Source organism: Lagenorhynchus albirostris, chromosome 2, assembly GCF_949774975.1.
Source record: "Lagenorhynchus albirostris chromosome 2, mLagAlb1.1, whole genome shotgun sequence".
NCBI classification, from domain to species: Eukaryota; Metazoa; Chordata; class Mammalia; order Artiodactyla; family Delphinidae; genus Lagenorhynchus; species Lagenorhynchus albirostris.
Window position 1 is genome coordinate 216,280 of NC_083096.1, and position 26,833 is coordinate 243,112.

The 26,833-nt window shown below is 49.5% G+C and overlaps 1 protein-coding gene, 1 long non-coding RNA gene and 1 pseudogene across 8 annotated transcripts in view; 1 reads left to right on the forward strand and 2 right to left on the reverse strand.

Annotated features, from left to right (window-relative positions):
- Positions 1-843: 843 nt before the first annotated feature.
- LOC132516484 (alpha-1,3-mannosyl-glycoprotein 4-beta-N-acetylglucosaminyltransferase-like protein MGAT4E) lies at positions 844-5,438 on the reverse strand (annotated as a pseudogene).
- A 2,027-nt stretch (positions 5,439-7,465) lies between these two features.
- On the reverse strand, positions 7,466-14,595 carry LOC132507001 (uncharacterized). Its single transcript, XR_009535995.1, has 6 exons — positions 14,492-14,595; positions 12,925-13,375; positions 11,472-11,522; positions 9,775-9,963; positions 8,767-9,318; positions 7,466-7,900 (listed from the first exon to the last, which is right to left on the reverse strand). It is a non-coding gene; the product is annotated as an uncharacterized LOC132507001 (long non-coding RNA).
- The window catches only part of KDM5B (lysine demethylase 5B), a 76,478-nt gene continuing 62,979 nt past the window's right edge, over positions 13,335-26,833 (forward strand). For all 7 annotated transcript variants that reach the window (XM_060125819.1, XM_060125844.1, XM_060125827.1 and 4 more), the window contains exon 1: positions 13,335-13,691. In XM_060125819.1, coding sequence (XP_059981802.1) covers positions 13,503-13,691 — 189 coding nt within the window. In that variant the 5' untranslated portion in view covers positions 13,335-13,502. The remainder of the gene's footprint in view (positions 13,692-26,833) is intronic.

Here is a 26,833-nt window from a genome sequence, read left to right on the forward strand (position 1 = left end):
AGGCTTACACGTCTTCCAAAAAGCCTTTCCTAAGCTCCCAACAGAGTTTCAACACAGGTCTGTACTCCCCCAAGGACCCTGTACTTCTTAACCCCAAGAGGAGCTTTTTTTGTCCCTGGCACACAGTGGGGATTCAGTCATTCTGATGAATGGATGAAGCCCAGAAGTCAAGGAAGAAGACTGATTTGTACTGTGTACCTGCTGCAGCGAGTGAAGGAGAATGAGATCTGAAAACAAAAATGCCACTAGGTTTTGACTATTTTTGTCTTTACAGATAGGAGTTTCAGCAGCGCTGGGATGCAGAAGCCAGAATGCAGAATGCGGAGGAGAAAGTGAAGCTTCGGTTACAAGCTATTTGTGCCCGAGTTCGTTTGTGAGGGAAGAAGGGAACTAGATTGGTGCCACGGAACGGCTTAAAAGGACAGAGTCAGGGGCTTAGTTTTATTGGTATGCGTCCATCTGCTGCATTCCAGAGCCTCAGAGAGTTCGACTTCTGATGAGAGGCCCTTCCTCTTGGCTTCTTATGATGGAAATTCCAGGGCCTGGCCATGATTTCCCCTCCTGCTACCCCTCACCCCTGGCCTCTAACTATGTGCGAACACACACACCAACACCCTGTATTTGTGCTGATCTCAGCATCCCAGGGATAGATTCTGGGAATGACCAAGGCCTTGTCCCAAACTGGGCTAAGCTATATCCAGCCCAGAAAAGGACAACCTATAAGAGTCGCTTGTTTGGGTAGGAAAAGGAAGGAACAGGTCTAACATCTCGGCGGCACCAGAAGAACGACCACGTCTTCCCTCTCTGCCCCTCATTCCCTGGCATCCCCACCCCGCCCCCGGGTCACTCAGATAGGCTAGAATGACAGCGCTGCAAGACTTTAAGTTTTCTTCGCCTTATTGAGTTATCTTCCTCCTGAGCGGCCCCCATGTCCCTGGCATGTTCCTCCCAGAGGTCGATGTGCCGGATGCTGAGCCCACCCACCTGGTTAGCGTTCGCCACCAGCCTCACGCAGCTCACCTCGTGCCCCACGCTCTGTGGAACCACCTCCTGATCCAGCTGCCCTTCCAGGAGGTGGCCCAGCAAGGCGAGGCTGGTGCAGCGCTGCGGTGTCCCCTCGGGCTCGTAGCCCAGCTCCACCTGCCCCTTCTCCAGGGCGTGCTTGCCATCCACGATGGTGCCCGGCAGTACCTGCACCCTCCTCAGGCCCGCTGGGTGGTTCAGGATGACAGTCAGCTGGTTCCCTGCGCTGTGGGCCCAAAAGAAGGACTCGTCCAGACTGTAGGCCTGCCAGGGGAAATGGACCTCAAAAACCTTCATGTCTGTGAACACGGCTCCTGGTGGGTTGTCAGGGGCTTAGGGGCTCTTTTTCTGCGTGCCCGAGGCCTTCTGGCTGTGTCGTTCGGCGCATGGTAGGGGACTCGGTGGTAGAACAGGAACGGTCTGCAGAGGATCGGCTCCTTCTGGGCCAGGAGGGTGCGGAAGTGAGGGAGGAGCCTGGCGAGGGGCTTCTCCCCGTAGAAGAGGAGGAGGAAGTGGGCCAGCACTGGGGGTCCCCGCTGCGGAAGAGCCTGCCCTGGAAGCCCAGGTTGGAGAACTCCAGGAGCGCCCAGGGCTGGGACCCCAGGGTGTCCGCTTTCCACTGAACGTGGTGATGAAGTTGGGGGCGCACAAGGTGCCGTCCTCCAGCAGCAGGAAGTACTCCGAGAGCTTCGCAGCGCAGCTCATGAGGAAGGCGTGGTCCGTGGTCCGCTGGGAGTAGGGCTCCTGGCGAGAGGCCCCGCCCCGACACCGCCCTCGTGGGGATGGGCCTCCGGCGGGGCGGGAATCGGCGCTGCCCCGCCGAGACCTATGGGCCGAAGAGGCTGGAAATGCGGAGGCCGGCCTCCCTGAGCCAGGCCAGGCCAGGCCAGCGCCCGCCAGGTGGGCAGCAGTGTGTACGGGAGGCCGCTGCGGTCCGACCGGGGCCTCGAGCAGGTGCCGACCGTCAGCCACGCTAGGGCGGCCAGCTGCGCGGTCAGCGTGCAGGTAGGCCGGGTGGATGCTCTACGGCACCAGCAGATGCTCTTCCCGCAGATGCTCGTCCCGCCCTCGCTGCTCGGCTATTTCCCACCCCAGGGGGCAGGTTCAGATCCTCGCTACGCAAAGCGTGGGCGTTAGTCCAGCAACATCGCCCCGTTTGGAAGCTTATTAGACGTGCAGAATCTAGTGAAGCAGAGTCTGCATTTTAACAAGGTCGCCAGGCGCCTGAGCTGGGGTGCTGCGTCCTCACGGGCCTCTGAGGCTTCTTTGAACTGGAATTTTGTGGCACATGGTTTAAGTACTCAATAAATATTAGCTTTTTTTTTTTTTTTAATTTTTGTCTGTGCCACTCCGCTTGTGGAATCTTATTCCCCCACCAGGGATCAAATCTGTACCCTCGTCAGTGAACGCGCCGGGTCCTAACCACTGGACCGCCAGGGAACTGCCAATATTAGCAATTTTTATAGTCATTATCATTCCTTTTGATTTTACCCAGCTCATCTTCCCAAAGCTCTCCTTTAAAGAAGATCTACTAGAAAAAGCCCTTCTCCTGGGAGTCAGGAGTCCAAGATTATTGTCTCAGCTCTGCCACTGACTATGTGGCCTCCAGCGGGTCCCTGTACCCCTGAGCTTAACACTGGGTGAACTGGACACGTGGCCCGAAGGCCCCCTCGCCCCCCAGGGTTCTCTCACGCCGTGATCCCACCCTCCTGGAGCGGCCGCGTTACCTCTTCCCTCCTTTCCCCTCCACACAAAGGCCTTGGCAGGGAGAGGACTGTCTGCCGGGCCCGATGCCCCCCACCGTCCCCCCTTCTTCCCTCTGAGCCCCTTCTTCTCCTGATGCTTCTTCCCCCCTGGGGAGCCCACTCCCCTCCTCGGAACGCACTCTTCTTTCTCTGCTGGATTTTTTCCAAGTATTTGAAGGTGAGATTCTGCCAGTCTTCTAGTGGTTCCAGATCCTTCCTTCTCCTATAACGGCCCTCCTGCGGCCTGGGCAGAGGCAACTCCTGGTCCTCCTTTCATAAAAAGAACAGGGTTTAACCTCTACTGGTTTCCCATGAGCCTTTCCAGGGAAATAGCGGGTCAGTCTCCCCAGGGCAAGCCCAGCACATTCTCAGGATATCTGACCACTGGCCAGAGTACCCAGGGCTCAAGCAGTATTTGCTGTCTTCCTTGCCTTAACAGATATGGGGGGGAATGCAGCTTCTCTGTGGTCCAGCGGGTCCGGCCAGCTGCGCACCCACCCCCTCGGAGTCTCCTGCTCTCCGGTGAGAGGTACAGGGCATTTCCGAGACTCTACCTGTCCACACCCACCACACACCCTTAATCCCCACAGTGAAAGCAACGTTGCTACTTGGGCTTCGATAGCCATCCTGTTCTGGTCGTCTTCAATTTCCCTGGGGACTTTCAGAGTGAACGAGAGTCACAGGAACCCACCGCCCACCAAGGTGACGCAGCAGCGCCGGACGGAAGCCTGCATGGCAGTTCCTACAGCAAGAGGGCAGGAGGGCAACAGGATGGCAGGGGGTGCTCCCTGGTCCGTGCCTCCACCTCCCTGACTCCTGGGAGCCTGGCCCTCCCGACGGCCCTATTCCAGCCTTCCTCTCACCATGGTTAACTCACTTCCCAGGCCCGCCTTTCTGCCTGACCTGGGAACCTGAGCCTTCTTCCCGGCCTCAAGAGGGGAGGCCACCTGTCCTGGGACGTGTGGTGCCTTCTCTTTGTAGGTTTGTCTGGAGATTCCACTTCCCCAGGGCTCTCCCTGCTCAAATGATAACAGTCTGCTGGGCCTTCAGTGATGAGGGCCGTTTAGCTTAGAAAGATGGTCACCACCCACCCCTACTTTTTTATTTTTTATTTTTAGTTTTTTTGCGGTATGCGGGCCTCTCACTGTTGTGGCCTCTCTCATTGCGGAGTACAGGCTCCTGAAGTGCAGGCTCAGCGGCCATGGCTCACGGGCCCAGCCGCTCCGCGGCACGTGGGATCCTTCCGGACCGGGGCATGAACCCACGTCCCCTGCATCGGCAGGCGGACTCTCAACCACTGCCCCACCAGGGAAGCCCCCCCCCTACTTTTTTAAACAAAAGTCAAACATTTTATTAAAATAGCTGAACTTGAAGTGTTGCTAAGTGCTAAGCAATTTGGTGCCTTTCTTACTTCTTGTAAAGGGCATCCTTAATTTATCCCAATCCTTAATCTCATTCACAGACCTTGATTAGAACATGATTCTGGGACTTCCCTAGTGGCACAGTGGTTAAGAATCCATCTGCCAATGCAGGGGACACAGGTTCGAGCCCTGGTCCGGGAAGATCCCACATGCCGCGGAGTAACTAAGCCCGTGCACCACAACTACTGAGCCCACGCTCTAGAGCCCATGCTCCGCAACAAAAAAAGAACATGATTCTGTTAACTCAGAGTAAAAAAAAAAATCCTTTTGTGAGTGGTGGGCTGCTGGAATTCAGGCTGGCTCAGACTCAAAAGCACTTGTGGGCTGCTTTTTCCCTGTTAGTGTCTTTTCTCCGGAGAGAATGTGTTTTTCTGATTGTTTCTAAATGATCAGAGGAAAGGCTCTGATATACCTTGTCTCCCACTCTTGGTCATTTGTCTGCCTAGTCAGGACACAAAAGGAAAGAAATTGTAGTAATTTCTATGCCCCCAAGGCTATACTATTCTCTAATTTCCCCATTTGCATGGTTCCCTGCCAGTTTAGTATTTTGGTAGAGGTTACCATGCTTCCCTCCCTTAACCATTTAGCCTTTTGATAAGAGTTACAAAAACAGTACTTATATATGGTAGGAAGGCTTAAACTTTCCTTACCTGGTTTCCTTAAGTCAGATAGGTCATTCAGATACAAACCACTACATGTAACAGAAATAGGCTTCTTTTTTCTAGAACATAAATACATGGATACGTATACTGACTGAATAAAAGGCTCTACAACTATAGCCGGAAGAATTCACCCTCAAGGGAACAGCCCTGTCCCCTCTGCCCCTGCTGTGTGGTTTACCTGTCACACCAGCGGGAGCGCTGCCCTCGCTGAGCCCTGAGTTTGACAGGCTCCTGGGAGACCAGGAGAGAGAGAAAGAGGAGTTGGGGTGCTGAGGACCCGCACAGCGACTGGGCCCCTCCCCCCAGCTCTCCAGCCTCGAGCTAAGCTCCTCTGTGACGTTGCTCTGTGTCCTGCCACCTGTCCCATCATCAGGGCTACACCCGGCCAGGACTTACCTGTGGGCGGTGCTTACCTGAGAAGCACGGAACTGCCCCCCAGCACGCCCTCCCTCTACCCCGTCCCTCCCGCCCTCGGTGGTTGGCTGGCTCCCGACTCTCATTCCCTCTCACCTTCTGACTTTGTCACCCCTGCAGTTACCCTTTTTCACTTCTGCGACGTTGCCACTTCTCCCGGTCTCCTGGACCATTCCCGTCACTGTAAAAAGGACGTCTGCTATCTTCCGGTGGGTAAAAAAAGCAAAAAGCAAATCCCTCCCTGAATTCATGTTCTCTCCAAATCCTGCCCCGTCCCTCTGCAGCCCTCAAGAGCAACACCCCTGGAAAGCTGTGTCGTCATCATCAGTCTCACTTCGCCGCCATTTCCTCCTGCATCTCACTCAGCCCCTTCCTCCCTGAGACACCCTTCCCGTGCAGCGCTCGCCAGCCTGGCCTTCCTTCCCTGGTTCTTTCCCTGGCTTCTCCTCTTCCCAGCCAGTGACTGTCGAGCGTCCCAGGGTTCTGACCCAGTCCCGTGGCTTTAAGTGCTGTGTACATTACAGGCGTGTGCATACATGTGTGTACATACATACACATATAAGGTGTGTGCATATCTACATATATCCTTTCATATATACGTACGTTTCATATATACGTGCACGCGCACACACACAGACACATACACACACACATGCACACACTGAGAACTCCTAGGGCTGATCTTACCTCCAGCTTTGGCCTCTGTCCTGAGCTCCAAATTACCTGACTCTTCACCACCTCCTTTTGGACTACAGGTATCTCAATTTTAACAAAGCCAAATAGAATTATAGACTCTTCCTATTTCCCAAATCTTTTCCTCCCCAAGTTTTCCCCATCTCAGTAAATAGCACCACCATTTTTCCAGCTACTCACGGGAAAAATCCTCAATGCCTCTCTCTCCTTAACACTCCACGTTCAATCTACTCAGTCCTGTTATGTTTTCCTCCAAAATGCATCCGGAATACGACCCTTTCTCTCCATCTCTGCTGCTACAACCCGAGTCCACACCACCATCATCTGCTGCCTGGACCACTGCCACCACCCAACTGGTCCCTCCTCTCCACCCGTGTTCTCCTGCAACCTTCCCTCCACGCGGCAAAGAGGTCTTTTACACTGTAGACCGAGCGATATCCCTTCGCGAACTCCAGACCACAGCCTCCTGGGTCCTGCCTGACTGGCCATCTGTCTCTTTGACTCCATCTCCCGTTCCCCCCCAACTCCCCGCCCCTCCTCCCCCTTGGGGGAGGGGGCATCCCTCGGACACACCAAGGTGTTTCTCAACTCAGGCCTTTGCATTTGGTCTTCTTAGAACTTTCCTCCGGAGACTTTCCGAGAGCCGACCCCTCCCAATACCCACATCGGAGCTCAGACGTTGTTTCTCCGGCCTCCAGTCATCGTGGCTAAAGTCGCCTCTCGCCACCTCTCCCGTCCTCCCGTTGCGCTACCACGCCTTCTATTTTCTTAGCATTTCTTGCTACCAGAAGCTATCCTCCTTGTGTGTGTCGCTGTCTGTCTCTATCCACTAGGCTGATGGCCCGGCCTTTGTTTTACCCAATGCCACATCCACAGCACTTCGCACAGCACCTGGCCCAGAGAGCGAGCTCAACAGGTGTGTATCAAGTCACTAGTTATCGGGATGATGCGATACGGTGAGTGGTCATCTCCCTCTTCCACACACATGTGCTAGGTGCCAGGGACACAGCAGTGCCAGGAGGACCGGGCAGTACAACAGAGGAGGGCAATACGTGTGCAATGGTTAAGAGCTCAGATTCTCGACGTAGACTCAGACTCGGGCCAGAACGTGCTTCTGCTAAACTTACTGGCCAGGTGACCTTGGCCAAATGACTCAGTCTCTCTGAGCCCCAGTTCCTCATCTAGAAACTAAAGATAACGATGGCTACTCTCAGGTGTTCTTATGAGGATGAGAAGAAATCCTCCACAGGAAAATGCCCAGCATACAGCAAGCGCTCAATAAATGTCAGCACTTTTCTGCTAACAATGACTGTTTTTCGAACACGGAGACCAGCAATGCCTTCCTTTATGTCATATTTGAGACGCCCATCTCCCTTTATTCCTAAATCCCCACCCAAATTTTTACTTTTAGACTCTTAAACAGACGCACAGCACTTTGAGAACACTTCTGCATCTTGGCACCTCATTCGCACTCCTCTGAGGGCCTTAGAGGGGGCAAACAGTGGAGGAAGAGGGGAAAATAGGTATTTTTTAATTGAAGCACAGTGGATGTAAAATGAAAATAAATACTAAACAAGCCCTGGCAGGTCCCTCGGCAGCAGCGCAGATCAGGGTGAGCCATCTGAGATGCTGTGCCTGTTGCCATGGTGTGTCCCAGGTGTGGGCTCCAGACTTTGCTGCAAGGTAGAGCTCTCCTTCCAGCCTAGAAGCATGAACTCGAGCCCCGGCAGGGAGGTGGGGAGATGGGCAGGAGCTCACCTCTAGCCCTCAGCATCTCTCTCTGGTGCTCCCTTGGTAACCATTGTTCTCCCGGAAGGTCAGCAAACTCATCATCCCACCAGCCTCTCCAGGGAGGTGGCTCCACGCAGAACACACTCGGACCACAAGCACGTCTGGTTGGGCCACACACTGTTTTTTAGAAATTTGATTGAAGATTGAACATCTAAAAATTAGGAGAGATTGCATAAATAATTGGACTTCTGGCTTCTCTGGAAAATTGCAACTTGCTGCCACCCTGGCCTGAGCAGTGATGGCCCCGGTCGCCGGACGTGCATTCTCTTCTTCAGAGTCCACCTGGCTGGTTTCTCTCATTTATTTCTGTCCCCTGAAGGCATTTGAGTCTTTGGCCTTTGCTCTAAGTCAGGTCTTGGGAGACTTGAAGACTATGCTAGGTCCTGGTCTTATACTGGGCACCTGAAAAGATGGGGCACAAAGTGACCCCTTGAGTTGAAGGGCTGTGGGCAGAGGTAGGAGGGAAATGAATAGAAGATTGCAGCCAAGTGAATGATAAACAGTACAAAACAGACTGAAGAGATAAGCAATAGGGATTGATCTTGTATGTGATGTGGACAGCGTTCTGGAGGATGTAGGGAAGACATGGCAAGGAGCAATGGCCAAACCTTGAGGTGAGGTGGGTGTGAAGAAACTACTGCAGCTACATCTTCTTGAAAGCTAGCAAACAACAGGAAAAACTAACCTCCAAGCAGCATTTCTCCAACTGAGGGTCAGAATCCATAACAGGTTACAAAGCCAACCTCATGAGTCTCAACCGGCACGTGCGTCACTGTATAAGGGCAAGTATTGTTTTGTGAATCCGTTAGAATGTAAGTGAAGGTACTATAGATGACAGTCCAGAAAGTGTGAAACCAGCGTGGCTTAGAGGGGAGAGAATGGACACATGTTGGCAGCTGCAGGGCCAGCTGGTGGTCAGATTTGGGATGGGGTTTCCATGTTCTCTTTCCTCAGCTTGGTGTTTAGGGAAGATCACAGGCTCCAGTGTTCCCATTCCAGTCCTAGCTCTGTTGTTACCTGTGTGATTTTGCCTAATAAACTCTTCTGAGTCTCAGTTTCTCCATTTGAAAAATGGCGACAGTATCACCCATCTACTTCACGGGGTTGGTATGTCCCATAGACTATGAATTACTCCCAGCCACTGGTGTGGTCCTATTCCTGGTCGCACAGTATCTCTAGGTGCGCAGATAGCATCCCTTCCTGCCAGGGGAGAGAAGAAAGGGACTCAGCATTAGGATTTTGTGTCAGACCCTGTGCCGGACGTGTGACAGGATTTGGTTGAACACTGGATTTCAAACGAGCACGGTGGATTCGGGAGTGCTCTGGGAAGTTCAGATATAATTAGTGTAGAAGTCCTTTTATTCCTGTTGCAAGACTTTCATCCTGGATGCAGAGAATTTCAAACATTCCAACCATCCAAGGCCCTAGAGCATGCTGAGAGGGGTCCTCAGTCCAGAGACCTTCCTTAGGGGTGACGGTGGCGGCTGCAGTGTGAACAAGGAACTTGAGTTCTTCTCTCTGCCTCTCACCTTTTCCCAGCAGAGTCCAGAACCTCCAAAGTGGCCCAACCTGAATGGGAGGAAACACCCCGAAGGGAGTGTGGGTAACGCTGCTACCCTGCCCCAGCCCTATGGGCAGGGCTGGCGGCACCAGGACTGAGGCTCCCTGGGGAGGGACCCACACACCCAGGTAAACCAAAGTCCTGATCCTGGATCCCTTTGGGCTGAGCCAGAGAGAAGGGGTCCCATGACTGGAGAGGAAGAGAGGATGCTCCCAGGGACAGAAGCCCAGGGATGAGACCCTTGTCTCCGTGGGAGCTGATCTGCAAGGGCAGCCCCCATAGCTGCGGCTGGGGCAGAACCAGGAGCACAGAAGTCCCACCAAAGAGACGTCCAGCAGAGCAGGAGGGGTTGCTGGCTCCAGGGAAATAAGCAGGGAGGGGGAGCTGGGGATTGTCAGGGGCGCATCCCAGTGCGTGCCCCCCCCCCCCCCCACTGATCTGTTGTGAGACCTCTTCCTGCTTACCCTGGGCAACCAGATTCTTCTCCTTGTCCGGTCCAAAACTCCATCCTCGGCCAGACAGAGCCACAGACACTAAAGGCCATTTCCCTTCCCCTTCAACAAACGTGTGGAGCTCCTACCACGTGCCTGGTCCCGGGCTGGAGGCCGTGACTCCCTCCCTGCAGCGGTTTACAATCCGGTGGGGACCCTTGCCTGTGTAGGGCACGAGGGCAGGGACGGCAGTGGAAAAAGACAAATGCCTGGTTAAAGGAACAGGAATAGAGAGACGCCGTGGGAGTGCACAAAATAAAGCAAAACACGGAGACCACCAAGGCGGCAGCTCATCCTGAGATCTCAAGGTCTGTGGGTCTGTCTCCACAGGGGACATCTGACACCAAGCATTCGGGCCCCCAAAGGGGTGGGAGAGGACGACAATGGACTAGAGGGAGGGGCCGAGCTGGATCGTGAGGAGGCTAAGGAAAGGCCTGTGCGTCGGTGAAATTAGGGGAAAGGAGAGGAGAGAGGAGGTCCAGCAGCGTTGGGGAGGGACGAGCGCTGTGCAAGGGACGCTCGCAGAGACCGGGGGCCGCGCGGAGGGCAGACGCACGCCCACCCCCCGCGCCAGGAAAGCAGCCGGAGGCGGCGGCGGCCTCGGGGCGGGAGGTGCCCTCCACGTGCGCTACGTGCCGCGCGGGCCGCCCCCTTCGCGGCCGCCGGGGAGCCGGCCTCCCCACTCCTGGAGCCCAGTCCGGAGGTGGGCGCGGGACCAGGTCGCCCCCCCAGTTTGCGAGTCTGCGGCGCCCGGAAGGAACGCGGCGGCGCCCCATCACCGGGCGGCCGGCCCGGGGTGCAGGATGCAGAGCCAGGGGCGCGGGCCGGGTGGGGTCGGGCAGGCTGTTCGGGAGGCCTGGGGGCTGAGCGGGCAGGAGGAGGATAGAGACCCCAGGGACGTGTGCGAGGCTCCGGGGCCGCACACAGGCGGCGGCTGGAGACGGAGCCCGGCGGGGCGGGGTGTCGTCCCGGGTGAGGAGGGGTTCCTGGACACGTGGCACCCGGACAGGGCTCGGTTACGCTCCGGCCGCCGGGACTGCCACCCACCGGCCGCGGCACCGGACGCGGCCGCGACGCCGGCCCACCCCTGCCTCGCGGCCAGCTGCCCAGAGACCCGGACCTCCGACCGAGAGCGCAGCACAGCCACTGGGGAGCCCTGCGGCCGCTGAGCAGACAATGAGGCGCGTGCCCCGCCCCCAAGCGCCGCGCCGTCCGGCCAATCAGCGCCCACGCCGGCCGGCCAATCAGCGCCCGCGGCCGGGCTCTTTAAAAAAAGAAGGACCGGCGCGGCGCCGCTGTCAGCTGGGTGGATCCCTCCGCGCATGTAAACACACATCATAAAGGGCCGGGAGCGTCTCCGCCTCCCCGCGGGAGGAGCGGCCGCGGGCGCAACGCCTTTTTCCGGAGCAGCTCTATGGTCCCCTCGCCGCCCGGCGGCCGACCCTCTCTCAGCGTCACGACGCGTCCACGGGGAGCCGACAGCCGCTGCGCCGTCTGGAGCCACGAAATCCCGTGGCTGGGGTTGCTACCGGAAGTTGGGGACGCGAGGCCGGGAGGGGCGGGGGCGGCCCGCGGGCAGCTGGGGACTGGAGAGTTTTCCGTGGGTTCGCTGTCCTGCATCACGGTCGTAATCCGTACGTGTCTAGAGTTTTCCTCAAAGTTATGCCTACCTGGCTTGGCGGATGCCAATGCTAAGTGTGAAAATAGTCTTAACGTTGCTCCTAGGAAAGAGCACATGACAGGAAATCAAGTCTAGCGAGACCCTCTAAAGCACAGACCGCCCAAGGCAAAGAGCAACAACGAGGATTTTTTCTCCCCAACGTTTTACTGTGAAAAAATTTGAAAGATTCAGCAAAGTTAAAACCATCTTTTGCAGCCGACTCCTCTATCCCCCGCACCTAGATTCTAACTTGCTATCTCATATCCTTCTTACACCGATGACTTTTTCTCTACTAGGATGCCAGCTGCCCTTGGCCTCAGTCTCCATTGTCATGGCTTAGGTAGGTCCCAAAGCCCTAGACAAATAAGGCCTGCCTTCTCCAAGGACCTTTCGGTTTACTTAAGAGTTTACTGAAGAGGAGCTTTCTCCCCTCGCCGGCCTCTTAGTCGAAGAATCCTCAAGGATGAGATTTGTTTACTCCAGGTCTATCTAAAAGCAGGGCTAGAACTCTGTTGACACCTACCTACGAAGGAGGCCCTGGCAAACGGTCCCTCCATGGGTTTGGCTGCTTTCTGGATAAAAGAGATCTTTTTAAATGTTGAAGTCCTACTTTTTGAGTTCTCTCCCCTTTTCTGGGGAAGGACATTACCTGACCCCCCCCCACCGTGTGTCAAAATTGTTCTTACCTCTTAAAGTGCCTTCATGATCTGCTCTGCAAAATGGGGGTAATAGTGCCTCCCAAGCGGGGTGGGAGTGAAGCTTCAAGGAGCGAATATACCACTACACACAAGGCATTTACAAGGATGTCTTACACACAGTAAGCATCAGATAAAGAAGGGCTCTCATTCAGGCTAATCACTCCCAGATTTACATCTCCACTTCTGATCTCTCCCCTTCTGATTTACACGCTGAGCCTGTTGGGTATCTCCAACTGTCCCAGACACCTCAGACTCAACATGGCCAGAAGTGGACCCACGAGCTCCCTCCCCAGACTGACTTCTTGTTCCCCAGCGATGCCAGTGGCCGCACCCACTCAGGCATGTACCTATACCCCTGAATCGCTCCTCCCCAATTTGTCACTTTTATGCCCTCCATTTGCATTCCTCCCTCCTAATGAATAGCATCACTGCCTTAATTTAGGCCCCATCATTCCTCATCTGGATTATTTCAAGGCTCCCGCTCTTCTCATATCCAGCTTCGCCGTGTATTGCTCGCGGACCACACTTCCCTGCAACACCCTACCTTCCAATAAGTGAAGTCTCCACCACTTGTTAACCTAGGAATTTGGGCAAATTTCTTAATCAACCTATGCCTCTCTGTCGTTATTTGTAAAATGGAAACGAGTACCTGCCTCGTAGGGTTGCTGTGTATATTAAAGATTAATCATGAAAGCACGTGGCACAGGGCCTAGGAGATGAAGTGATCAGAGTGTTAGTTTATTATTCTCCTAACTGTTGTCTCACCTACAGGCTGTTGTCACGTTCAAGCTCTTCCCTCTACCTGGAAAAGCCTCCTCCGTCCCCGACACCCTGCGCCCCTCGGGGTCTGACCAGGTGTCCTTGCACTTCCACCACGGCGCTTCCCACGGGGCGGGACGGGACGGAGCGTACACCCGTGGGCCCGGCTTTTCCCCCAGACCTGTAACTTCCCGAGGGAGGGAAGGGGCTCTGGCACGTAGTCAGTGGTCAGTGGGTGCCGGCTGGGCTGGACCGTGAGGACGAGCTCCGTCCCCCGGGGGCCGCCCCGCCCGGCCCAGGGGCGGGCGTTCAGCACGGGCCGGGTGGGGGTGGGGTGGGACTCCTTTTCCTCGCCGTGGCGGCGGAGGCGCACGGCGTGGCTGGCGCGGCGCGGCGTCGTCGGTCGGTGTCGGAGTCGGAGTCGGAGGAGCCGGAGTCTGAGGAACCGGATCCGAGGCTGAGGAGGAGGAGGAGAAGAGGTGAAGGAAGAGGAGGAGAAGAAGAAGGCGAAGGATTAGGAGGAAGGCCAAGGAACCGGAGGAGGCCAAGAACCGTCGCTCAGCCGCGTCCGCGGCGCCGCGAGGATGGAGGCCCCCGGCCCGCGCCCCGCGCCGGCCCTCGGCGGCCCCGGCCCGCTGGGCGAGTTCCTGCCGCCGCCCGAGTGCCCGGTCTTCGAGCCCAGCTGGGAGGAGTTCGCCGACCCTTTCGCCTTCATCCACAAGATTCGGCCCATAGCCGAGCAGACAGGAATCTGCAAGGTGCGGCCGCCGCCGGTGAGTCTCGAGCGGGGCTCGCGGCCGGCGGGCGGGCGGCTGGGCCTCTGCGCGGGGCGAGGGGACAGCGGACGGAGCGCGGCCGGGGTTCGTATCCGGACGGAGAGGCGGCAGCACCACCGGCACCGGGGTCGTGGCCGTGCGCCGGAGCCCGCGGGGCGGAGGGCGGGCTGGCGCGGAGGCCCCCGGGCGCGGGTGCGGCGGGTGCGGGGCGCCGGGGGTGCGGGGTGCGCGCCCCGCGAGTTGTCGCGAGGAGGAAAGTTTTCAATATGGCGGCGGAGCCCCTGGTCCTTTGTGTGGAGGCGGCGGCGGCCCGGGCGGCTTCACCTGGCGCCCCACCCTCCGGCCCCGGACCCCCCGCCCCGGCCCGGACCCCTGGCGGGCCCCCCGGGCCGGGGACTAGGCGGGGCGACGGAGCCAGACGGGGGCACCGCGGGCCGGGCCGAGCGGACGTGCTGAGGGGGCGTGAGCGTGGGGTTCGGGGGGCGGCCGCCCAGAGGCTCCCCGGCCCCCGCCCCGAGAGCTGCACGCGGCGGGCGGTGTCAGCCCCGAAGGCGGAGGCCGCCCCGCGTCCCGACCCGGAGCGGAGGCCCCAGCGCAGCCCCCTGCCCGGGTGGGCGTGAGGGTGGGTGTTCCCGAAACGGTCACCAACGGCTGCAACGTCGGCGGAGAAGCCCTGCCGGCCCCTGCCCCCTCCCCTCCTCCTTTCCTCCCCTCCCCCCTCCCCTCCCCTCCCGTCACTTCCCCTCCCCCTCCCCCAGCCCCCGGCCGCAAACTCCGGACCCCTGGGCTGTGCCCACCTTTCGGACCGGCCGAGGCGGCCTCAGCAGTTGGATGGGCCGGGACCGTTGGCCGGAGGTTTAACTGCTTTTCCGACAGTTTGAGAAGCTTCTCCCCGCTCCGCCCCCGCTCCCTCGGAGGAAGCCCCCCCTCCCGCCCCTTTCTTTCTTAGGCTTGTTCTTTGTAATGACGTTGGAGTTGAGGGGTTCTGTGCGTAACCGCTCAGCCTGGAGAGCTGTGTCGAGGGAGATCCCGACTGAGTCTGTCTGATCCCAAGTCCCCCCTCCCCCCGAATTGAAATGCGGACTCTATATTGGAGTTTTTCTTGGACTAGTTTGAAATGGAGATGAAATACCTGTCTCCGGGAATAACTGGTCAGTTAGGATGGGGGAGATGATTGAGAATAGACGCCTTTCTCTCAAGAAGTAGACAAGGTTGATTGTCGTTGCTCAAGGGAAGTGCGTGTCGGTTGGAGCGCAGAGGCCTGCAGAAGTTGTGCGGTGATTGGGGCCAGGGTTTTAGTTGTGGAAGAATAGGGCATGGACAGGTAGCAGCGGAGCTTTGTGTCAGCGTTAGGGACGGGGACTGTGAATAGTCCGCGTTCGCATCCATGGGCGTCCGTTCTGAAACTAGGCAACTTGAGCAAGTTCTCGGTAGCCCAAGTGTGCAGTCGGTTCCTGGGGGGGAGTTGTCCTCCATGTTGGTATTGTGGTACACTAGGGCTGGGGTAAACCCTTTATCTACTTTCTTTTCCTATTCCTTTTGTCGGATTCTTTTCCTAGAAAGATAGTGTTGCTCTGGTTAGGTTTGGCTACTCATTTCAGCATCTTGGCCAGAATATTAATGGTAAGCTCTGCAAAATGTGTGATCTTTCTGCCTTTCCCCATTCTGAATGTCAGACAGACGTGATGGCCACCATTTTGTATTCAGAGTGGTACTTACTACAGCCGAGGAAGGGTATTAAAGAGGCACAAATAAATAATCCACAAACATAACCAGTGCTCTGTTTTGGAGACCTCCTTTGTGTGGAGGAGGCTTCTTCCTCCTTTGTTTAACAAACTCCTGTGCCAATTGGAAAGAGTTTGGGAGTATTTCTAGTTGATATAACCGCAAAAAGGGAAACCTTTCCAGAAGTTGTAGCTCTTGAAGAAGGGTCTTGTTGGAACAAAGGGATCTTAAGAGATGGAGATGTAAACAAGTCTTTGTTTTAGAAACCGTTTTCTTTTAGAAAGCTAACTGTGAACAAGTGGTTTCATATAGTTGAAATAAAGCAACAACAAACCAAGAGATAAGAAATATTTTCCATGGCGATAGCTATATAATGCCCGTGTTTCTAGATGATTTGTTACCAGTAAGTTTTTGGAATACAAGTGACTGTATTAAAATGGGGATTGGGTTTATTGGTATTTTATTTCTCGGAGATAAGGGGAAGAATTACAAAGCATTTCTATTTCCTTTTGTCCTTAACTTTGCATCTTTAATTAATGGTACTTAACGTAGCTTCAATTTATAGCTGCTTCTTAGTGATGGTCCTAAACTGCTTTGCTACTGAAACTTGAGGTTCACAGAAATTTGTTAATGAAAATATAGTAAGATAAGTATGATAAAAGGTAATAAAATCAAGAAGATGTTATTCACATCCTGAGTTATAAGTTTAAAGAGGGTAGTAAACAAACCTATTTTCAAATTACATCAAGTATGTAGGATAACTAGGCTTGTTTCCTGGACTTTTTTTTTTTTTCCAATTTACAATTAATCTGACTTCTGGTTTGTTACCTTTAGATGCAAATTTTCATTTCCTTCTTGGTGTACTTAGATTTCTTTTTAAGGACAAATTTTCCATGTCACTTTGTGGTATTTGCGGATGATTAATTTTAGGGGTATAACTATTAGGCAAAAAATAGTGGACTGCTCAGTAAATACTTTTCTTAGTCTCTCGAGTTTGATAGGAATATATTTGATGGCTTCAGTAATTTACTCTGTTGCTCTCAAACATGTAACATTTGGCCATAGATAGGCAGATTCCACAAATTTCTTCTCTGGAGGTGTCCAGACGTTAGAGATTTAAGTCAAACCCCAGATGGCACAATAGACACATTTTTCAACTTTAACTTCCTGTGGTCATTAGTTTGATCCCTTAGGCTTCATAGCCAAAGTGTAAAACTTTGAAATGTTCTAATACAGTCAGTGTCTTAATCCAGTCAGTGTCTTTGATTGAGCCTGTTGGTTCCGCCCTTAGAACATGAAGGAACTTAAATATACTTCTCTTTGTACGGGGGGGGGGGGGGGTGTGTGTGTGTGAGCGATACAGAGCTCTTTTATTCTCATTCCAGCCCATCATTCTCCCTAATGTTAGGTTTGCTTGACTGTGGCCTAATCCTCTCTGTTGTTTTTCCAGTTTCTTTGGTGTCATGAAATTTTTCTCTAGTTGTGATTCCTTGCCACCTTAAACCTTTTAATATTTGGGGGAAAAGCTTATCAATAGAAATATCCTTGAGCAAAGGAAGAACTTATAATTACTTTTTTAAAATAACAGTTTTGTTCAGACATAATATATTTACCATACAATTCATCAATTTAAAGTGTGCAATTCAGTAGTTTTTAGTATTTTCATGGAGTTTTACAACCGTCATCACAATCAGTGTGTTAGAACATGTTTATCACCCGCAAAAGAAACCCTGTACCCAATTGTAACTAGTTTTTAAAGAGAAATTTAGAACTATATCTCTCAAAAGAAGAACTTTTTTTTCTCACTTGGTAGGAGGCTGGATTAAGTCCTGCAGTTTTAGTTTAAGTGCGTCTGCCTTAAAGTAAAAACAAACTTCATTTGTTGTAGCCTTTGAATGGGTGATTGGCTAAATTTGACTTTGCCAGTGGTAGATTGGTCACACTCACAGACATCCATCTAGCTGTAACTCTTAGTGAACTAATCAACAAGTTAATAATAGACTCTTAGAATGGAATGTGAGTGATATTGCAAATATATGAGACAGCTTTAGGTTTACATCCCCACCCCCACTGGAAAAGTTTCCTTTCCTGTGGTTGTAGGATTTGTTTTTAAACATGCAGTCTAAACCTTTTCTAAAGAGCAGAATGACTAGAGAATTGCCTTTGAAGAGTCTTAATAAATGTTCTGATTTAAAGCTGGGGTGTTGAGTTCATTATTGAGAGACACTGATAAGGAAAATTAGAGAAAATGATCAACCCTCGGTTTCATTCTTTGTCTCTAAGGTCCTTAATTTTTTTTATTTCCGATTGACAGATCAGTAGTAAACTCATTTACTTATTTGTTTAGTTTGGGAGACAATAACAAAGTTCAGGATGCTTACAATACTTTAATATAGGCAGACAGAAATCTGCCAGTGAGAGAATTTTCTTTTAGAAAGGCAAAAATATTGTGAACTATTCAATTTAAAATAAAAACAAAAAGGAATCTGGTTTATGTGCTGTAAATGGGAGCTTTTTGCAGGCTTTGGTAACCTCTCGTTGTTTTAATTGGGCCACATTAAAGTTTGGTTGTAGAAAAGGATAGAGGGAGACCTCATGCCCCCAAATGAAAGTGCTGATTAATTAGGTTCCTGGATTTAGGTTCCATGAAGCCTACTTGTGTATCTCTTGGCAAAGGCCATCTATGGGTTTAAAAACCAGTAACCTGGAAAGACCTTGCTTTCCTCATTGTACAGTCCTTGCATTGAGCTGGTGGTGTGATTTTTCCTTTCTAAGAGAATTAGATATTCTTTGGAGATTATGCTAATATACCTGTTTTATGTGTAGAAGATCACTGCAGTCTCAAAAAAATTTTTTTTAATAATGTGGAATAAATGTTGGGAACTGAAGGACTGACTATACTTTCAGAAAGTTCTAAGTTTGGGTCCCTTGAAGAGGAATCATCAGAAGCACACCAGTGAGTCTCTTTGGGGTGAGTGGGTCCGTGCCATATCACTGGGCCACTCTCATTTACTTTCGATTACTTAGGGTTTGAGAAACTAATAACTGGATTTTAAAATCTGAGTTGTGAGAAACTTGTCTAAGACATGAGAACTGTATGCAGCTTAACAAGGATTTCTTAAGTATTTATCAACTGCTGTGTCCTAGCATGGGATTAAAGAGAAAAATGAGACATTACCTTTGTACACCTAAAACAAATTCTTCTAAAAATGCTTTTTCTGTCATTAAATATTAGATGAGTTCAGTGGTGACTTTGCTTTTTCAATCTCCAAGTTTATGAAGACTAATGGGGAGAAGCCGCCTCTAGGGCAGTGGGACATTTCTGTTTCGTAACTGTAAGATGGAAGAATTTGACTAAATGTATTCTTGCCTTTTAAAATTTTTTTTTAAACATTCAGAATTTTAATTGTAGACCATTCCTCTTAAAGCATTATTGCCATATTATGCCTTTGGACATGGCCTAGAGTCATCCCATCTGTTCCTCTGTTTTATTTCTTTTAATCATTTAAGTTTTCTTTCTGGACTTAAGACCAGTTACTTTGCTCTGCTAGAGGCTTCATTTCCAGGGTATAAATGACATTTTCAAATTATGAAAATAATTCAAGCATACACAAAAGTGTAGAGAATATAGTCCCTTTACGTATTTTCCTGGGTGTAAGAGGACGGAAAGCAGAGCAGCAGTGTTGGAATTGAGAGCAAACTAGTGACCTCAGGTGTAGAGAACAACTTGGCTTAGCTTTTGTCTTATTCAGGGTGAGTGAGATTTGGGCAATTAGGAATGAGGTTTCTAGCCTTTAGTGAGAGATGGCCACTCTTTGCCTAATCAGGATGGGGATTGGATTTCTCAGTCTTTCCAGGGCCTTTGTTGCTTTGTGACACGTTTGTTGGAGCCTGTGTGGGAACCTGACCGCTGTCAGGCCAGCTCCTGGATGCAGAGGCGTGGTGGTCAGAGGTGGTGGTTGGAGGTGGTGCCTGTCGCTCCCTTTTCTGCCCTTGGTCCATTTTCCTGTCTGACGTCATCTCAGCAGCATAGAGCTGGGAGTCGGGGGTGACCAAGAAGTAGAACGAAGTCCCTTCTGGAAAAGGAGTTTGAAGGAAATGAGAGTCAAAGGGTCTAATGAGTGGCTGGTCAGGATGTCATTAGGTTCACTTTACTGTGAAGATGGTGGTTCCACTTCCAGCCTCGATGATGCAGTTCCTGTTTCAGCAGAATTGCTGATGAACACTTAGGTAGCCTCAGATGTTGAAAAGAAGTGAGTTAAAAGTCAAGCCATTGAAAAATATTTTCTGTAAATAACCCCTTAACGTCTAAGCACTCTCCTCCCCAAAATAATAACTTCATTTTTCAGGAACTAAGTTAAACATCACTAGGCAGAAGGTGACATAATAAACAGGTTTTTTTTAAACTTGTTGATTCCATTTCATTTGGAAATGTTATTTTACAACTGATGTAAATTTTAAGAAATATTTTGCAGGGATAAAAATAAGCTTTATCAAGGGGAGTGTATGTGGATTTTATTTTTTCTATTACGTAAAAGAAGGAGTCAGTGTTTCTAAATTTTTTTAAATGAGTGGGTAGAGTCTTGAATCTAATACCATCATGACCTTGGACAAAGTTATTTTTTTCCAGTGTATGCCTTCTTATCTGCTATAAGGAGATCTGACACTGACTTAGAGCTGTTGTCCAGATTAATTGATGGATTGCAAGGAGCTTAAATTCCAAAGCTTTTACTTTCTCGCTGCTAAGAAGGGTCTGGGGACAGATTTAGAGAGACGAGGGTTAGTGCCAAATACATATCCCTCACTTCTCCTACAGTGAAGGGATTTTTAAAAGTGAAACTTGAAAAGTCAAAAGCCCAACATCAAAACTAGAATATACAAAGTGTAAATTCTTCTGTTGGTTAAGATGAAGCTTTTCTGTACCTGGATGTTCTTTTAAATTAGTTGAAATAAAAAAGTTTTTTCAGGTAGAGCTGTTATAAATTATTTCAGAAATTTTGCAGTGTACGTGTGTTATACAGGCAGGAGGTTGGTAAGCTTTAAGAAGTGTTTAAAATTATTTAATTTTCCCTAGTGTGGGAAGGCTGTGATGCTGTGGAAGCCCTGCAGATGGAGAGCATTATATTTTGTCTAACATAATTTAAATAGTCCCAATTCTTGCCTGAAGGGTTAGTAGATTGAGTCTTTAATAAGTTGCTTGTAAAGTGAGGAGAAAAGTAGAAGAGGTGTCAGGGAAAAGGTTTATTTTGGTCTTCAGGACAGAGCCCGATTATATTTTATTCTTTTACTAAGAAGTAGGCAGACTTTTTTTTTTTTTTAATCTAGTTAGAGTTTCTATATGATCATACAGATTTGGATTCACCGTGGGGTTTTTTTGTTTTTTTTTTTGCGGTACGCGGGCCTCTCTCGGCTGTGGCCTCTCCCGTTGCGGAGCACAGGCTCCGGACACGCAGGCTCAGCGGCCATGGCTCACGGGCCCAGCCGCTCCGCGGCATGTGGGATCTTCCTGGACCGGGGCACGACCCTGTGTCCCCTGCATCGGCAGGCGGACTCTCAACCACTGCACCACCAGGGAAGCCCCACCGTGTTTTTTTGTTCAAATATGTTATGGGATCTCATAACATTGCTTCTTAGGTGGACCCGTATATATTGTATTTTCTACTATTGTGGCTTTTTTGTTTTTGTCTTGAATCAAGCAATTCAGTCAATACGGTTTTCTGCATGTGTTAAAACACTGTCTAGTGGTGTACATACGAAGTTTTAAAATCTTTAAATGTTGAAAGTGTTTGTTTAATTGCGAGCACGTAGCTAGGCTGAGCTTCTCTTCCCAGCTATGTTCCTTGTGTGGCCCTAGGCAGATTTTTGTGCATTCCTACATTAATTCTTGCCACCTCAGAGCTTGATCAGATTGTAGTGTTAGAGAACTAAGTTTAAACCTGAGTGTGTTTTTAGCAGTTGGCTGAAGCTTTTGTTAAGCATGCGTTCCTATGAGGCATACAGATACCTGAACATGGCCATCTACTCCACTGCTAACTCCAGAGACAAAGGACAAATCCTGTCAAAACCACATAATTTCAAGGTCTTTAAGGCAAGATCCTCCCAATTTTCTGTGCGGTTGTACCAACTCATCATTTGGTGATATTTAAACCAGATGGGAACATGTCACCCTTGCCAGGCTTTAACTTGGACGGGGAGAGTGAGGATCTCTTAGGATTTGTACACTGGTGTCTTTTCATTTGTGGGACAGGGGCTGAGGCCATGGAGATGAGCAAAGTCCAGAAAGAATTTTGGAACTATAACCTCCATTTTGTAAAATTCCAGATATTCCAAGCTTTTTCCTCTCCCAGAGAGGCTCTTATGCAATATTTTGGACAAATTGAGAACAGCCACCAGATTTTCCAGTGGAAGGCTGGCTTCGGGGATTTGTGTAGGGTGTGAGTTTGGGGTTTTTAAAGATTGTACTTAATGGCAGCCCATTCTGCCATTCTTTCTATAAGTACTTTTTTTTTCTACTGCTAACCTTGTGGCTTTTCCTGTCTTCCAAGTGTAAAATACATCCTTGACTTATGTTAATAGATAATTGCTCATCAGATTTTTTTTTGAGGGGAACAGGGTTTAAAGTTTGATTTAGGATCCAAGGTAATTTGTTTTTGGCGGTTGGTATTAGCTAGCTAGGACGTGAAAACTTGCAGAGAATAGGGATTTCATGGAAAAATCGTGGAGCAGGAATCCAAACATTTGGCTTCTGATGTGTGTTCCATTATCTTCATGTTATCCTTGAGCTTCCAGCCTTGAGGTTGGAATTTCAAGATTTTATTCCATTAACCTGCCTTTTTTTGTTTGTTTTAATAAATTTATTTATTTATTTATTTTTGGCTGCCTTGTGCTGTGCGTGGGCTTTCTCTGGTTGTGGCGAGCATGGCTACTCTTATGTGTGCAGGCTTCTCATTTTGGTGGCTTCTCTTGTTGCGGAGCACGGGCTCTAGGCACGTGGGCTTCAGTAGCTGTGGCATGTGGGCTCAGTAGTTGTGGCTCACGGGCTCTAGAGTGCAGGCTCAGTAGTTGTGGCACACAGGCTTAGTTGCTCCGTGGCATGTGGTATCTTCCCAGACCAGGGCTCGAACCTGTGCCCACTGCATTGGCAGGCAGATTCTTAACCACTGCGCCACCAGGGAAGCCCTAACCTGCCTTTTAAAATGAGGATAATTCTGGCCCTGCTTTACATGATGAGGCATAAAGAGGTAAGTAAACATGCTCAAGGTCACCTGACTGCTAAGTGGAGGAGCCTGATATGAGCCCACACAGTACTCTTAACCATTATTTATATTGCCTATATCCACATGAAATTGGGATTACATGAGACGGCAGATGGAAAATTATGAATCTTTTTATTCTTTTTTTTTAAATTGAAGTGTAGTTGATTTACAGTATTGTGTTAGTTTCAGGTGTACAGCAAAGTAGTTCAGTTATATATATGCTTTTTCATATAATTTTCCATTATAGGTTATTGCAAGCTATTGAATATTGCTCCCTGTGTTATGCAGTAAACCCTTGTTGCTTATCTATTCTATGTATAGTAGTTTGTATCTGTTGATCCCATACTCCTAATTTATCCCTCCCCGACCCTCCCTTTCCCCCTTGGTACCCCTAAGTTTGTTTTCTCTGTCTGTGCGTCTGTTTCTGTGTTGTACATAGATTCATTGCTGTTATCTTTTAGATTTCACATATAACTGATATCATATATTTGTCTTTGATTTACTTCACTCAGTATGATAATTTCTAGGTCCATCCATGTTGCTGCAAATGGCATCATTTCGTTCTTTTTTATGGCTGCGTAATAATCCATTGTATATATGTACCACATCTTTATCCATTCATCTGTTGATGGACACTTAGGTTGCTTCCGTGTCTTGGCGGTTGTTAATAGTGCTGCTATGAACATTGGGGTGCATGTAGCTTTTCAAAGTGTGGTTTTCTCCAGATACAGGCCCAGGAGTGGGATTGCTGGATCCTATGGTAACTCTGTTTTTAGTTTTTAAGGAACGTCCATACTGTTCTCCATAGTGGCTGCACCAAGTTACATTCCTACCAGCAGCGTAGGAGGGTTCCCTTTTCCCTTTTGTTAACTTAGTTCTTGCTGCTAAGGTAGGATTTTTTTCCCCCGCCTGTGCTGTGCGGCTTGCAGGATCTTAGTTTCCCGACCAGGGACTGAACTGAACCCAGGCCCATGGCATTGAAAGCGCCGAGTCCTAACCACTGGACTGCCAGTGAATTCCAAGGACAATTTTATAGATAAAGTTCAGTGTTCTTCTTTCTAACATGTGGTGGGCAGTGGCTCCTTTCATAGATCCCAGAAATTAGCTGGGCTTTTGGGGAAGGAGAGTGTGATCTTCCTTTGCTTCTTTCTGGTTATCCTAACGCACTGAAGGAAAATCAGTACTAGAAAGCTGCCCTTATGTGATAACAAAGTACAGTACCATTTTATTTTGTCTGTTATAGTTGCCTGTAAAATGTAATTATAAAATTTTAAGTAAACCGTGTGCCCTTATTTTTTAACTAAACAATGTGTATGAGCTTGGCCATTCCATATACTTTTGGTTGGTTGGCTCATTTGTGTGGAAACTCCTGGCTCATCAGTTTCAGTGACCACTTAGCTTCAATTGGTAGAATATGGAAGAAGCTCCTCTGGCCGTTGGAAAGCTCAGCTAGGTTTGAGAACTACTAGTTTAGGTAATTCCCCGATGAGGTTTAGGCAGCTGTTAATATAAGGAATTTTCTTACCTGTTGACTTTGAATTAATAGAAATTCTCAGCTCCACTACAAGAAACTAAGGAATCCTTTCCGTCAGCTCTGGTGAATGAAGAAATGGATTGGGTCCTTGGGGTTGGTTATGGGTTCAATTCAGTACATTTATTGATATGTCAGTAAGTGCCAGGAATTGTGTTAAGGTTCTGCAGTTTACAACTTTGACTTAAAGGAACTCATAATCTGCTGGTGAGAAAGATCAGTAATTAGATTATATAGTAGGATGTGTGCAAGTAATGGAAACTGCATATAGAATGGTTGAAGATAATAGGGTTGGGGGAATATGGAGGTGGGTGGAGTATGGGGAGAGGGGGGGCTGCCTGGGGGCATCTGGGAAAGCATTGGGTTAGGGAGGAAATAGGAGTGTAGAATGAGAGTGAGGGTCATGAGAACTCGCAGAAACACCAACATTTAAGGAATAAAGAGGATCTAGTTGGAGGCCGCAGGAAATGTGCAGGGAAGCCAAGGAGAGAAAAAAGCTGGTTTGTTGAGCCTGTATTTCAGACTTACATGACTTCTTGGTGATGATTTTCTTAAGTCTCAACTGTAGACACAGCTGTAAAATCCTCTATTTAAAATCTGGGAAAGTAGGTAATAGAAGAGTTTTTATAGTGTGTCCCATTGATACCAGGCAGCCATTCAAATGAGGACCAGTTTTATCAGGCTGGAACTTCCTCATATTTTAGGTTAAAGTGGGTCATCTTTTAAGTCAAATTGATGATTATTATTTTTAGCCGTGCCGCATGGCTTGCAGGATCTTAGTTCCCCCACCAGGGATTGAACCTGGGCCCTGGCAATGAAAGCGCAGAGTCCTAACCACTGGACCTCCAGGGGATTCCCCAAATTGATTATTAAATGTGGCAGTAAATGTGAAAGAAATAAGATAGTGCTCTCTCTAAAACAGTAACACTGAGATACATTATAAATTTATTTTAGGAGTTTTGGACATGAGATTTATTTATCTACCATCCTGAATTGAGCTTGCCTGTGTAATAGTACACCCTTTTATCTTTCATACAGGAGATCTAGCCCTGAAGCATGGTCAGAATTAGAGTATACTGAATAGACAGACTATCAGGTTGTCCTTGTGTAAATATTAGATGATCTGCAGTGGGATAAACAGAGCCGCTTCCTAGCAATTCCAGTTCAGGTTCAAGCTTCAGTCTTTTACTTCAGATATGGCTATTAGGGATCATATGTGTTCTAAAATTATTTCCACTTTTATTGCTAGACGTATAGTTAATATATCTTAATTGCAGCAGGACTGAAGAGCTGTTAAATATTTGCTTTTAGTGAAATGTATGGCTTACTATTTGTTTCTTTTTTGTTTGTTTTTTTAGTGCAGTTGCAAATGTGTCTTGAGATGGAACATCAAACAAAACAAAGATTTAGTATCTTCTCTGAGGCTCAGGCTGATTTTTAGTGTCACTACTGTCCCTTTCCTGACTTTGATTTTGAATCTCCAGGAGTGACCACCAGTTTGTAAAGTACTAAAGGTGTAGAGCAGCAAGTGTTTACAGATCTAATGAGGCCTTAAAGTTAGGGTGTGGGATGTTTAACTTTCCCTGCCCTTGGTGCCCAGGTGGGTTTGGGTGTTGCTGAGTGAAGGTTGAGGGGGCAGAGTTCAACCTTGTTCCTAAACCCCTTCCCCGACAAATCTTTTTTTTTTTTTTGACAAATCATTTTTTAAAAAAAATATTTATTTATTTTTGGCTGCATTGGGTCTTCTTTGCTGCGCGCAGGCTTTCTCCAGTTGTGGCAAGCGGGGCCTACTCTTTGTTGTGGTGCTCAGGCTTCTCGTTGCGGTGGCTTCTCTTGTTGTGGAGCATGGGCTCTAGGCATGTAGCCTTCAGTAGCTGTGGCATGTGGGCTCAGTAGTTGTGGCTCTTGGGCTCTAGAGCGCAGGTTCAGTAGTTGTGGCGCACGGGTTTAGTTGCTTCGTGGCATGTGGGATCTTCCTGGACCAGGGCTCAAACCCATGTTCCCTGCATTGGGAGGCAGATTCTTAACCACTGCGCCACCAAGGAAGCCTGACAAATCATTTTTTGAACCTTTCTGAAGTATGTAATCTTTTCTTAACTTTAGCAGTCTCAGTTTTCTGTCAGAAAACTGCCTTTTCCTCACTGGGATCCTAGGTATGAAAGAAAACAATCAAAACTACTTACTAATTTCCTTGCAGGGGGGGAACCGTGGCACTGTAGCTACTTGATCATAATATGGTTTGGTGTAGGCATATTGAAGTAACGTTTGCACCAGTTATAATTGCTGTAAGGGAGAAGGATCTGAAATTTCTTCTGGACTCGTTCAGTGACCATAAGATGTCTGTGAATGGCCTGAAATGAATAATGCTTTCCTGTTAACTTTTCATGATTGACCATCATGTTGTCAGCCCATTTCAGTGGAAGATGATTTGTTCTAGGGATTTAGCTTTCTTAGAATCCTTCCTTGTGAATTTTATAATTTTTTAAAAAAATAAATTTATTTATTTATTTATTTGGCTGCATTGGGTCTTCGTTGCTGCGTGCAGGCTTTCTCTTGTGGCGAGCAGGGGCTACTCTTCATTGTGGTGCGTGGGCTTCTCATTGCGGTGGCTTCTCTTGTTGCAGAGC